This window comes from Anolis sagrei, chromosome 1 (assembly GCF_037176765.1).
Source record: "Anolis sagrei isolate rAnoSag1 chromosome 1, rAnoSag1.mat, whole genome shotgun sequence".
Lineage (NCBI taxonomy): Eukaryota > Metazoa > Chordata > Lepidosauria > Squamata > Dactyloidae > Anolis > Anolis sagrei.
The window spans coordinates 110479227-110494559 of NC_090021.1; the positions used below are offsets into that span (position 1 = coordinate 110479227).

At 38.3% G+C, this 15333-nt stretch overlaps 1 protein-coding gene across 4 annotated transcripts in view; it reads left to right on the forward strand.

Annotated features, from left to right (window-relative positions):
* The window catches only part of IMPG1 (interphotoreceptor matrix proteoglycan 1), a 118344-nt gene that overhangs the window by 23131 nt on the left and 79880 nt on the right, over nt 1-15333 (forward strand). For all 4 annotated transcript variants that reach the window (XM_067467761.1, XM_060752940.2, XM_067467760.1 and 1 more), the window contains exon 2: nt 4618-4851. In XM_067467761.1, the coding sequence (XP_067323862.1) occupies nt 4618-4851 (234 nt within the window). The remainder of the gene's footprint in view (nt 1-4617; nt 4852-15333) is intronic.

Here is a 15333-nt window from a genome sequence, read left to right on the forward strand (position 1 = left end):
TCAAATCCTGCTATCTATTTCTTCTGACTCCCTTGCCACCCCACTTTCTCAGCTTCTGCAATTTATTCACTCTGCTTTTCTTTATTGCCTTCATCCTCATCTCACTGCACTTTTGATTCTCTCCATGCCACCTCCAGATTGTTATGTCCTGCATCCTTCTTCTGCTCATTTTGTCCTTTCCTGACTGTGCCTACTATTCTGTGGCCTAGTAATATTTTGGGAAAACCTGGGATTTGCATACAACAAAATATACTAACTTCACCCATCCACCATCTTCAGTTACAACAATTGTGCATAAGTATGTGTTTACTGGACAACCTTGCTCCATTCCCAGCCACTTTTAAAAAACAAAACATGTGCATTTTAATAAAAAGAGACAGGGGGCTTTTGTCCACTGAAGAAATGTCTATTGGAGCAATGGGGAGTGGGGTAGTAATATGGTGTAGCTGAAGCACAGGGTTATATTTTTTCCACTTTAACAAAGACTACCCCAACCTTTAAAAGTCTGAAATTTGTAGTTTGTTATGTAGATTTTTCTGCCAGAACATTCTGACGTCTATAAGTAATGGAAATGTAAATACTAGAATTCCATAGGATATATTAATGGTAATTAAAGCACTGTAAACCTGTCACAACCTGTGGATGTGTCCCCTTTCAAATATGCAAAATCTCACAATCCCCAGGTATGTTCAAGAACCTATGTTGTATGCTAATGTTATAAGCATACAAAACAGGCACTTTGGGAAGTGAAATATGTTTAAAATGTTTCATATGACTCAAGCAAGGCATCCTGGCTGAAATAGTAGAATAAGACAACAAACAAGCTGTTCCAGTTGAAAGAAACAGAAAACCTCTTTTACCTCCAGGAGCGAATTTAATTTTAGAAAATTTATCAGAAGTGCATTCTAAGGTTAGGTGTTGACAAAGCCAAAACTATAGAACCAGAAACACCAACACTTTTTAACTGAAAACTCTTGCTGATACTAGCTAAGATGGACAAGAGGTATTTCACGTTTTTATAATTTGGGGAGATATTATGTTCTATATGGGAAGTAACAAAATCACGTGGAAATGTAAAGAATATTCAATATTCTGTCCCAGATCAAAAAAACAGATTTGTCAAAAAGTTGGAAAACCCTGTCAAGAAAAATAGAACTGCAAGAATTTTACAAAAAATTCTCCTGCTAGTTCATATTATGAAATGTTGCAGAAAAGTTATTCTCTGTACAAAAATGGTAGGGGAGTTTCACCAGCTTTCTGTACACACCAAATTCCTTGCTTTCTATGCAGGAAACATTTTTTTCTGCACAGAAAACAGATTTTTGCAAGAAGTCCATGCTTTTCATTGGGAAAAATACTGCAAAATAATATTTGTTTTTTCTTGAAGCAGGGAGAAAAGTTAATTCATCTACATAAGCAAGGCAAAAATATCATGAGAAAGGTGCCATGGCCGTCTGTTCTTCCCCAAAGGCTTAGATTTGTGTCCCTTTTACATTACACAGTTATAATATTCTCATCCCACTTTGTCACCCTGTTTATTTAACATGCATGATAAACATACAATGTATAAAACAGGATTAGAATCAGGGAAACCACATGTGAAAAATGGTGGAAGAAACATCAACAATTGTAGAAGTGCAGATATTACCATATTACTTCCACAAAATAGCCTAGACTTAGAATGTTTACTAAAGGTCAAGAAAGTGCAATTGCAGGTTTGCAGCTGAACATGAAGAACACAACAATAGTGGTGGATTGTAATCCCCAAAAACTCCATGAGAAAAACTTAGATTCAGATACACTTGCTTCCAGGTATATAACAACTGTGATAATTTGTGCTTGCTTTAAGAGTTTATATTTTATTTTCTTCTAAACTATCAAGTAATTTTTGAATTATTAGGTACCAGATTAAAGATATTTTATGTAGTTTCTAAAACTTTGATAATACGTATGGGTCATTGATCTTGACTTTTAGATATGCCAATTTAAGGTGTGTGTGTATATAGGTCATTTTTAATTCTTAAATGTTTGAAAACATGCATAAGAACCACAATGGGGCAAAAGAAGACTGACTGGACTTGCACTCTTGAGTGTTCACTGAAGTTTATCGATGGAGCCTGATTTATGTCAAAGTGTATTGACACAGTTTACAAGTGTTTCCAACAGATGTTGTGGTTACCAATTAAAAGACATTTTCAGTTATTTTAAGACTTGAAACTTTGTGACTAAAATAGAAAATTGATTAAATTAACTCTATATAAAAATATAGAATGAACCATACTATTTAAATTATTTTGTGTTATGGAATTACTCTTCATGATTCTCTAAAAAAAAGTTTCAACCCTACCACCATCCCCATTTTTTTCCGGCTATGGCCCTGGTTATAATAAATTATAAAATCAGTGAAATAGATCAAGGTTTTCAGTCATTCATAAAAATGGAGACCACATTCAAGAAATCAGAGAAAGATTGGAACTTGGAAGAGCAGCTATAAAGAAACTAGAGAAGAGCCTGAAGTATAAAAAATATATAAAGTAAAAAAAGTCAATGTAATTGTATTTCCCATTTCTATGTATCATTGTGAAAGCTGGATAGTAAAGAAAGTTCATAGGATGAAAATCAATTAATTTGAAATATGGTGCTGGAAAACAGTTCTATAGATAGACAGCATGTTTAAAGACAAAAGAAAAAGGTCCTAGAGCAATGCCCCCCAAATTAAGACCGGTAGGTCAAATGTGACCCTCCAAGATCATTTACTCAGTCCCCAACCTAAACTTTAAATCTAGGGTCACCTTAAGTCTAAAGCAACTTAATGGCAAACAATGACAACAATTGTAATTAACTTGCCTAATTTATCAGCCAAAAGGAGGCCCATATTTCTCATTGAAATACTGATAAGTTTATCTTGGTTAAAATTGTTCTTCATTTTAAATATTATATTTTTGGCCGTGAACTGCACCTCGGCTTAAAAAGCTTGAGAACCCCTGTCTTAGAGCAAATGAAGCCTCAACTTTCCCTGGAAGCCAAGATGACTAAACAGACTGCCATATTTTGCACATATCATGGGAAGAAATAATTCACTCAAAAAAAAGAGACAATAATTCTTGATGATAGAAGGCAGTAGAAAAAGAGGAAGGCCCCATTATAAATGTGTAGATTTAGTTAAGGAAACCAAACCCCTGTTTGCAAGTCCTGAGCAGGGCACTTGATAATGGGGTGCCTTGGGGGGGGGGGGGTGTCTCTCATTCATAAGGTCACTATAAGCTAAAGTCAACTTGAAGACCTTTAACCACAACAACAATATCCCTCTTTAACTGCCTGGTTCCATTACCTGTGGAATCCTGGAGTTAATAGTTAGGTCAGAGATACGAATGCAGTGTTTCCTAACCTTTACTACTACATGTGTTTTGGACTTGAGCTCCCACTATTCCTAAGAGCTGGCAAACACCTGAAGGGCTAAAGGTTGGGAACCACTGCACTAGTGGGAATTTTAAAGACCCCCTCCTTAAATGGCAAATCCCAGTATTCTGTAGAAAATTGCCATGGCAAAGTGGAATCATCACTCTAGAACTGTATAGACTGAAAGGATCTTTGGGCCCCATCTATACTGCCATATAATGCAATTTGAACTGCATTACATGGCAATGTAGAGTCATATAATGCAGATTGAACTGGATTATATGAGTTTATTTATTTCGTGTCAAAGCATTGCATAAATAAATTATTATAAAACTGATAAAATAGAGGGAGCACAAGCGGCAAAATAATTTTTGATCAAAACCGGGCAACAGGGACAGTATTGTCTGTGTATATGGCAGGGCATTGTGGGTAGGCATACAGATGCTGAATTGTTTGTTCTGCTCCAGAGTTGCACAAGGTGGAGGATTCTAGGTAGTGCCATTTAGCCAGGTTGTCTTTTGATCTGCCCACTCCACTTCTGAGTCTGTTCAGGGACTTCCAGGTTGCCCATTCTTGGTTTGCCCCCAGAGAAAGACCCTTTTGGGGGGATATCCAGTTGGGATTTCTTGGTTTAGCTGCCCAGAGGGATACTCTTGCAGTTGCTGGGGGAATATTAAGAGGAGTGGTGGTTCTCATGAAACTTCTCCTTGATTTGAATCTACTGGGAGGAGGCTGATAGCCATACAGTGGGTAGCTTTCACAATGTTCAATCTTATTTCACTCACAGTTGGCAGCAACTCCCCGTCGCACAATTGGGGGGAGACAATGCCACCTAGCTTACAGAGTCTATCAACAGGTGTAGGTTTGAGACATCCTATGATTATTCTACATGGTGATATGAGTGTACACCACCATACACTCCAGTTAAATGCAGTCAATCTGCATCTGCACTGCATTTAATGGCAGTGCAGATGGGGCCTTTAACTCAAGTTCTGAGGTTTTCTATTTCTCATTTGGGGCTTTGACCTGAAAGGAAATTTATTCCTAACTCTTGTATTCAGAACCTGGGCCTTTACAAAAGGAGTGAATTGTCTTTTGTTGTGTCATTGTTATTTCATAGTTTTAATCTACACTTTAGGAGAAGTAAAAAAAAAATATCAGAAACTGATTTCTGTTTAGCAGTTAACTGAATGTTTATCTTCATCTCTCCCCTTGCAGAAACTCCAAATAAAATTAATCGCGATGAAGCCAAACTTCTTGCAGATACTTCCGGGTCTGATAAGTCAGAAAGAACTACAAAGAGGTCTAGAGTGTCAACTATCCGCAGGATATTTGATATGGCCAAACATCGAACAAAAAGGTCTTCTTTCTTCCCAACTGGAGTGAAGGTTTGCCCTCAAGAGTCAGTGAAGCAGATTTTAGCAAGCCATCAAGCTTATTATCGGCTAAGAGGTGAGATACAAGTCCTCCCTGATCTCTCTGTAACCTGCCTTTATTTCTGTCACTCACAACCTCTTGACCAGTTATTTGATTTTTTTCCTGATTTAAAAAAATAGTAACTGCTTCTCAGGCAGTAAATGGTATTAGGAAAATCACTGTAAATTACATTCAATGAAGAGTTCACAATGCTCTTTTATTGACTGATTTTTTATTCCCTTCAATTCTTTGAGAGGGAAATGTTCTAAAAACATTTAGAACATTATTCAAAAATTGTTCCCACTCTTTCGATGCTCCTTTTTCTTTCTTTTTTTTCAAGGTTTAATACAATAAAAAGTATTTAATAAAAAAATAAGTATGTTTTGAAAATGAATCTCAGGAAAAGAAAGTCCCACCTTTGTAAAATAAAATAACAAGGTTGTCTGCTGATATATACTTTTCACTTTACCAAAATTTACGTTATGGTGAGATGAGAATTTACTACTATGGGATCCCCTAGTGAGCTGTAGGCATGTATTTCTTCAATAACTATGTTCTACAAGTATATAATGAGTAATTCGAGCAATTTTCTTCTCATCGCAACAACTTGTTTGAAAACTGTACAGTTTTTAAAAAATATTCACAGGTGGGGACTTACTTTCTGTCTCATTATTTTCTGTATAAGATATTTTTTGTACAAAAATCCCCATTAATCGGTGAACTTATCGTTTTGTATAGAAATTTTACTTTCTGTGCAGAGACTACTCTTTTTGCACAGAAAACGTTATAGTTGGACATGTATTCTGCATAAATTTCACACATGATCTTAAAGTGCAAAATAACCAGTATAATTTTTTCTCAGAATAGGTTTCAAATTGTGAAGATTATCATATCTGGTTTATCAGCATTTTTAAATGTTTCTTTCCAACAATTTTAGAAAATATTTTAAAGTATTCTTTCCATCCTTAGTGAACTGCGTGTCTGTTTGGGCTTTGAATCAGATTCTTCCCTATCTCTTCCTTAGTCTGGCCACAAAGGAAACAAAAATAGTGGGACAGTGCTCTTTTCTCCCTGGATGAAGGATGTGATTGGTGACTTCATTGCACACAATTAAATAAGCATTTCTACATTCTTAAAAAACTGCCACCAATGGTGCCCTTCACACGACACAAGCTTCAAATGAGGGGCAGAGGTATCTTGCTGCTTCTAAAGTGTGGTTTTTTTCCCACGATTCCTGAGTCAATTGGCAAGTGACTTTTTCCTCAGTTCCCTGCATAAAGACTTGTAAAAACACCCAACTTAACATATGATGGGAATCCCTCTTTGCCCATTTGTAAAGAAATATGATGATGATGATGATGATGATGATGATGATGATGATGATGATGTGCAGGGAGGAGCCACGATGGGCAGTGTCCTTTCTGCTGCCATTGCCATTTTGGGACTGAGGAGGTATAGCAAACAAGATATTGAAAACATTCAGGTGAAAATAGCAAGCATGCACATCCTGTGCTTTGTGTCTCTGTAACCTTACCAAGTTCCCTCTTCCTGTGTCGGGTCATAAAAGTTCTTGTGAACTCTTGCCTGAAACTCCTGCTGTGCTGCTTTTGCCTATCAAAAGGACAGCAGAGAGAGATTTAAGAGAGCTAAAGCTTCATTTCCCCACTCCCTCCCCTAAGAATGCAACCTCTCTATATATGTTGTTGTTTTTCGGGTTGTAAATTGAATTCCTGAAAAAGAGAAAAGTTTTTAAAAGAAAAGAAAATAGAGAGGAACAGTGGAGGAAAGCAAGAATTTACTGTGTGATAGCAAATCAAATTGATAAATCTTAAAGAAAGCAGAGAGAAGGATTAGATGCGATGAAGGTAGGAAAATCTTCTATTTAATTTCAAAACAAAGTATGCTGAAGCTTTATGGAAAACCTACTCTCCCAAACACTTGACCTGTTCTGTGGGATGAAGTCCATAATTCTGATAAACAATGTGTGGGGAAACTATTTATATTGATTCAGATTTAAGAAATACATCTGATGTTTTACTTCAGACTATATTTCATCTGCAGTATGCATATAACAATGTGTGCATCCACTTTCCATAGAAAGGACAGTATTCACATGTTAATCTACATAATTTAGAGCCCAAGACTACACTCGTTAATTCAGAATGAGTTATTACAGACATATGGGGGCTCCTCTCTTGTACATTTACATGGGATTGCAGCCTTACTTTATGGGAAGCTATAAATCAAGGTGTGAGGCCTTTGGTTAAAAGTACTGAATTTGCATTGGAAGGTATGAAAAATGATGAACCATTTTTGCTCAGGTCAATTAAGTACACATTCTTTTTCGTTTAAGCATAAAAATATCTATGTAAAATATTCATTTTGCAGTATACTGGGATATGATGGGCATTGAATCCAACCACAAGAGTTGGTTCAAGATATGCATACTGTGATTTCTATAAGGGTTCAATTCAGCTCAGATTGTTTCAAAGGCTGCATGAATCTTTTTATATATCAATCTGAATTTTCATTTGGAAATCTATATCTTTGTGACTTCTGTTGACTATTATTCAGAAAAAGCTGCATTTTTTGAGAAATTTTGTAAATCAACAGCTATTTTCTATTTATCAAAATGAAATTTGCCAGCATGGAAACCCCATAGGAAGGGATTCAATATGTCACATTAGGTACAAACAGATACAATGATTTGTCTGCTACATGACTTAGATTTGGATTTTTTAAAAAGAGGGATGGAGTACTGTTGTGAACTCTTTGTATTTCTTGGTTTATTTGGATGAAAGTTTCAGAGGAGTGTTTGCTCCTTCTGAGGACCCTTCCAGACAGCCTCATAATGTGGGACAAATAAGTGGGTTTAAAAAATGTGGTATCTGAAAACAAGTCTAAACACGAAACTGCAAGTCCAGGCAAATAGTCCCCTGGTGTGCTGAAAGGCTTGTTTGTAGTAGAGTTTAGAAATCTGCAAAATGGACACTGGATATCCACCAGAAGTTTTCTTTTAATTTTTTTTTTGTCACTCAAAGATGTGTCTAGACCTCATAAGTGCTGATGCAGATATATGAATGTGCACATAAACAGACTTCTTGTCATTATCTCTCCTCATCTTCCTGATGTTTTTACGTTTGCCCTCTTAAACCCTACTTTCCTTTGGGATCAGTTACATACCATGCTGGTGCCCACTGTGTAAATTCAAGCCCTGGTGGAGCAGCAGGGAGCAGGGTGAGCTTCTGCTGTCAGCCCCAGCTTCTGCCAATCTAACAGTTCAAAAACATGCAAATATGCGGAGATCAATAGGTACCGCTCCAGCAGGAAGGTAATGGTGCTCCATGCAGTCATGCTAACCACATGACATTGGAGGTATCTATAGACAACGCCAACTCTTTGGCTTAGAAATGAAGATGAGCACCACCACCTAGTCAGACACGACTAGACATCATGTCAAGGGGAAACCTTTACCCTTACTTAATTTAATAAATATGAGAACAAGGGAATTGTTTCAGCGAGTTCTCATGGGAATTGCTTTTAATTCATGTTTCCATTTAGCCACCTGTGTGTCCATAGCTCTATCTGTTTACAACCATCATCAGCTCTTTCTGGATTTTAAAATGTACACATGTGTTGGAGCAGTCCACACCAGTGTATTGTAACAGAGTCCAGTGTTTTTCCTGAGTGCAGAAATATGCAGTGACGCAAATATGTGCATTTTTGGCCAATCTCAGATTTTAAGTGCACCTTTTTAACCCATTGTTTTTAGTCAATGATTTGATTCAGTGAGCATTTTTTGAAAGTGTCATCTAGCTGCTACCATCCCCTTTTATTCTAGTTTCTCTAGGTTTTAGAGAAACTAGAATAATTCATAACATTGAGGGTTTTTCAAAACAAAACATTCTTAGCATCACTCCTACAGTTTTATAAAACCATTATGAAAATTTCAAACAACACATACAGTAAGTCCTTCTCATTAAGAAACATGAAAAAATCATAAGTATCACTGCAGCAGTTTTGTACAAAGGAAATGCTTGATTCAATTTTTATGAGAAACAAATGATCTCCTTCCTATTAGCCCACTCGATATGGTTTTTAATAATTTATATTAAAATAAAGTATCATATGGAGCTGGCCCTAAGAAAGAAAATTCCAAAATTTTAGAGAGATAGTTGTAAGGACCAAGGACTAATAATAAAAGGGAGGGTAAAAAATAAGATTATTTAGCTACCTTGAAGCAAGTATTGAGAGAGAAGTGGGATTAGATTAGATGGATGAGGTTTTTTGCCTTGGGGCCGCATTGCGGGCCCAGCCAGGATAGAGTGAAGCCAGGCACACGATGGGTAGGGAGAGCCCAGGAGAGGGCAGGGCCTGGGAAAGGGTGAGGTCAAGAGGGGTGGGACCAGGAGGGGGCAGGACAAGGCCTGGGTCATCCTCAGGTTGTGCTCCCAATATAAGGATGGGCTACTTGCCCCACCCTTATGCCGGGAGGAAGGCAGGACACGTGGGGATTGCCCGAATCCTCACCCCATCCTCCCCCCCTCCCCGAGCTTTGGGCTGTCCTCTTGGCATTATGCCAGAAGGAGGGCAGAACAGGTGGCAACTGAGAGTGCTCTGGAGGGCTCTCAGCCTCCGCATGCCTTTCTCAAACTGTCCTCCTGACATAAGGACGGGTTCGCTTGCACCATCCTTATGCCAGGAGGAAGGTGAGACACAAGGTGGCTGAAAGCACTCTGGAGAGCTCTCAATTGCTACGTGCCTATTACAAAAAACACAACAGCACACAGAGACCGAAGTCAATGAAGATCCTACATTTTCCAAGCAAGCACCCAATGATACACACACCCAAGCTCACAAGTTCAATACAATTTCTTTTGCCATCTGTGCTCTCAGAAGAGAGCCTACTGAAGTGTACTACTGAACCTTAGCATCATCCTCAGATCTATTTCTGCAATATCATTTCCTCAAAACACTCAGACTGGAGATTCAGTTCAAGTCGCATTCATTGCAAATAAGAGATGAAACAGAATTCAAAGTCATGAGATGAAACAGTCAGTTCTCTCTCTCTCTTCACCCCACTGTTTTCCACTTATGAAGGCTTTTTAGAACATGTTCAGAGAGAGATTGTATGTGCTTTTGTGACCCTCAGACTTACTTTTGGTTTTAGAAGTGCTCAGATTAAGATTAAGTCCATTCCTCTTGAAATATCTCCCAAACCTGTATGAATCAGCCCAATTTTGTTTGGAATTTGGCCAAATCTAAGGCACCACATCTAAAGCATGCAAAATTAAGATTTCATGCTTGTATTTTGAGAAGCCACTGTTCCACATTTGAAGTAGAAAATATTGGCCTGCTTCTAGAGAAATAACTACAGAAAGGTAGTAAAACTTCTAGTGTACCTTCCTTTTAAGCCATCTAGCCTCAATTGGATTCTGAATACTGAGGCTCTGAATAATGAAGTATCCATCATAAGGGAATTGTAACAGCCAACAGCAACAAGACCCCACAAAGGTCCCTGCCATTGCTTGTTGCAGGCCCCTTCTACACTGCCATATAAAATCCAAATTATCTGCTTTGAACTGAATACTATGGCAGTATAGACTCAGATGAGGTCTAGTTCAAAGCAAATAATATGGATTATCTGCTCTGATAATCTGATAATCTGGATTATATGGCAATATAGAAGGGGCCACAATGTGCTCCACTTTCTGGGAGAAGCCCAGAATTATAGCATCATCCCATACTGCTCCTCTCTTCAGCATCTTTAGGGTGCACTTTCAATTGTAACTAGACGAATGATTGTAACTATGAATTAATATCCTTCTGTTGTCATAAGTCTGGTTTACATTATAATTATTGAACAGAATGGCAGTCATTATTTTCCTTCAAAGTCTGTGTAGTTTCAAAGACAGATTTGACTTACTAACTTGAATCACGCATTTCACAAAGTGAAAAATATGGCGATGACCACCAGGCTGGATATTTTTAAAAGGGAATCAGATTGTTTCAATCAGATCATTTCAACAGGTGGCCATCAAAGAAAAGTGTGGTTGTATTAATGATAAAGGGCCACAAAGCCACTGGATATCAGTTGCTACCATAGGGGAAAGCTATAGAGTCTATATCTTCCTTGTGGGATTCTCACAGTGGAATGCAGGTTTCTGTAGGGATGTTCAGCCCTCTAGATGAAGTACTCTTCATATCTTACCCCACTGTTGGCTAAGGTGGAGGTCACTAGCATCTGGAGGGCCACAGTTATGACCTTGTCACACGGCTGCTGGAGGTGCTCCACTTTGTAGGAGGCATGAGGAACCCGGCGCCCCATGCCCACATCTACTGGCTCCAGCTGAGGGCAATCAGATGAAGGAAGAGTGAGCGCCTCCTGTTAGTGGCATGTGCTGGCTCCGCCCTCTTTCACCTATGGACCCATGCTGGAGTCATCTGATGGGACCTGGCTGGCTCGATGGGTGACCAAGGCTAAATAGGTGCGTGCCGCCTAGTTTAGCCCCATGCAAAGAGATCTTTTAGCCAACAGTAAATAGATTCTCAATCTGATTCTTGAACTCTCACATTTTTGTATTACAGCATAATCTATATCAGTGTTTCTCAAACTCTGCCCCTCCAGATGTTTTGGACTTCAGGTCCCACAATTCCTAACAGCTGGTGAATTGGCTGGGTTTTCTGGGAGCTGAAGTCCAAAACATCTGGAGGGGCAGAGTTTGAGAAACACTGATCTATAAGAATGTTCTGTTACACTGTACAGGCAAAGTGTGACCCTGTAGGTACTGTTGGACTACAGGTCTCATCAGTCCTAACAAAGGTTGCCTAATTAAGGGATTATAGGAATAGATGTCTATCAACATTTGAAGGGTTAGAAACTGGTTACATCAGGTGTAACCCAATAGCAGCTTGCCCAATAAAATACACACAAAACAAACATTCCTAGATTCTGCCTGCTTCATTACTCACTAGTTCCTCTCCAGCACATTAGAAATAGCTGTGTTAGGAGGGCTGGAGATTCCAAAGGTAATATTGGAGAGGGGGCACTTTTGATCAATTGCACAATTGGTCAATAGTGCTGATGTCATTATAACATTCTAATTACTGAACAGAATGTCAGCTATTATTTTTCCAGCATCTTGAGCAGGGAAAGTCTAGGCCTTCTCCAACTTGGTGCCCTCTAAGTCTAATGCCTTTCTGAAAATGTGTACAAAACAACTACTTAGTGTCCTCCACATATGTAAAAATGTGGATCCACCCCTCCCATTCCCTTCCTCCCAATCACTGGCACCCTTTTCTCTTATGTGGCTTCCTTCCCTTAATTGGCAATCTCGCTCTCTCTTCCAACAAAGATGGAGCTGTTAAAATTAGTAATACATAATTATATATATATTCTTTGAAATCTATGGATTTTACAATAGATGTTTTTAAAATGACAGAGAATTATACTACCTTGAATCTTGTGCTCAGAGAAAGGCAAGATATAAAATAATTGAACTGCAAAGAAAGGAAAAAACAAACCGCTATATATAAATGGAGTGCAGATACACTCCTGGCAAACTGAAGAGTGCAGAAATGTGAGTTTTAAATTTACATTACTGAACGTTTTTAATATGTCATATGTGGGAGAGGAAACTCTGACACAGGTAAAAAATATATGAATGACTGGCATGTTTTTGAATATTCAAAGGTTGTAAAGTGGACATACAGTCTTGTAACTTTTGGGATTTGTGTTTATGGTCATTAATGAATGGACATTACTTCTCAGAAACCTACCTGTTAAACTAGGCAGCTTAATCCAACTGGAGGGTTTTGAAGGCATTGCAAATCATGGTGCTAGGAAATAACAACTGCGGTGCTGACATGATCTTGGTATATGTTGAGATAAGCAGCTGTGTAAGGACCCTGAGGGATTTCTCCTGTTGTCCTGTGACCAAGAGAGTGTTGTAGTTATCATTTCCTAGTATCTTAATCTACAGAGTCTGGAAAATCCTTTGGAAACAGCATTGCCTGTTTTAACAGATGTAGATACAGTGATGGAGCCCTGACATCGTAGCTATATCAGACAATGCAAGATCACAGCCCTCTTCTTGAGCAAGGGAGTATTTATTTTCTCATGAAAAATCTGCACCACATTGTCTGTTTCCGGATGCTGGATACTAATACAGGGCATTATTTTACTTGTTGGCTACCATATATTATTACTATTACTATTATGTTTATTTATACTCTACTTTTTCTCTCCACAAAGAGACTCAAGTTGCTTTAGAGTTCAATGAAAATACAATTAGGAAAAAAGAAATAAAAGCAGGCTTTCCAAAATATACATTCTAATAATAGAATCCTGCTATCTAGTTACCTGGAGAGATTAAGATAATGTTCCATATTAATGCAGGTCTACTGTATATTTAATCGGCCACATTCCTTTTGTACAGAAGCAATTATCTATTGTAGATTATTGGGTTCAATTTGCAAAATTATGTGTGATACTGGCTATATCCCTAGTTATTCAACAAACTACAGCTATATGGAGGTATTTATTAGTATGATCTGTGACTTTAGATTGTATATTGCAATGCCACCCTGGATTCCCAAATGGCCAGGTAAACGCAAATGAAGTGGAATGTAGTGTTTACTACATAGATCCACTTCTATTCCCCATCCCTGTTGTGGAATAACCTTTAATGATTTTAAGTGTTGGGTCTACACTGCCATGTACAGTATGGCATTATAGATCCAGCCTTGAATAAATATGCTGAAATCCACTGGGATCCCCCCAAACCTGCTTTAAACCCCAGGGAAGTGCTCTGGTGGAAATTATAGTACAGTTAAGTGGAGTACTTTAAGATGATGTGTCCAAACTTCTATTACCCCTGAGCTTTGGGGGCAATGGGGAGCTGTGACTCTAAACGTGCAGGTCAAGAATGGGTACATTGGGTCAACCTAAAACAGCCCACCCAACTATAGCACAGAGCTCCATCATTTGGAGTAACTTTCTGGAATTTAAGTCAGGTTTTAGAAAAGCATGATTGTGCCAAAAGTGCAATGATTATAAAAATGTAGCATAGCTAAAACCTGATAGAAACCCTTTTTGTGCTCCATTCCACTCAGCCAAAGTTATAGATCTATAATTCAAGGTTACAAATCTGTAACTGCAGTGTAGATTGCTAGCTATTGTTTTTCTGTGCAAACCCTAACATTTATGCCCACATCATCAGCGCTAAACCCACCCTGTTTTTTGCCTTCTCAAAAAACTTTTTAATACACAAATGTTTTGCAGGAACAACAATTTCACCAAAATAAATGCTCAGATGTCTTGTGCTCATGAGATGTCTTGGTATGTGGCAAAAGAGAAGTCCTTTCTCATCAACAATGAATATATATATATATATATATATATATATATATTCTTCAAATTGCTGATAGGAGAGTGATTTTTCTCTTCTAATATTGATATAAGAATCATCATATGTTCATATTAAAATATTTGGCTGAGCAGTAATGACATATGAGTATCAAGTTGCCTATATTAAAATAGGTTGTTTATCTGGCACTCGAACAGAGTCTTAAGAAAAACAGAAATTCACGCTGCACTCTCATTAAAACTTGTCACACTGAAACTATTTTCTACCTATTTTGTTATTCGTGTTAATAAACATGCATCTGTTCAGCTTTTTCCACTTCATTATTCAGTTTCCCCTAGTAAATCCAATTTCTTTCACGCTCCCTCCCTTTTGCTACTCTGTCAATGCATGAATACATAAATGCATTGGATATTCTTCCCCTTTCACTCCTGGTATTTCCATTTATTGTTCTTTTTCAAGAAGTTTATTGTGCTCTTTCAGGATCTAAGTTTGCTGTAACTGTCCAAATGTATTGTCTCATTTCATTCAGTCTGTCTTAGAAGTGTCCATTTCCTCCTGCTTCTTAGTTTTAATTATTCCACAAGCGTTCCACAACCATCTCAAGTAATTGACCTGTGTTCTCAGTTCTCCAACAAAATTAAAGGTTGCAAGGGATTTGTTGCAGTTTCTCACACCAGCTGTCCCTTGTAGCTCTTAAACAAACATCATCCAGCTGTCCTTCATTTTGCTTGCTGTCCCAGACCCCCTCCTTCCAAATGCCATCAGTATACCTGATAGAAACCCTTGTTGTGCTCCATTCCACTCAGCCAAAGCAAACACTAAAGAAACACCTGGAAACTATATCTTTTTAATGCTTTGCTAATACACAAGGGGGTGAATGAGGTCAGAATATCATAGGTTTGCCGAACAAGTAGCATCTCATGCTTTGAGATTTGAGGCAAGCTGGCGTAAAGAGGCTTCCCCCATGTGATGAAGTAGGAGGAAAGCCAGGACAGTGCAGGGTGACAGGTCCTCATACCCCCTTTGAGGCGGGGCACCTCTGAGATCTCCAAGATCCATGGTGTTTCTAGTAGTCCATGTGACAGGGTCCCTGGAGAAGGATTGTAATCTCTTGACATTTCAGCCAGTACCGTAAGACCTGGCAACTCTG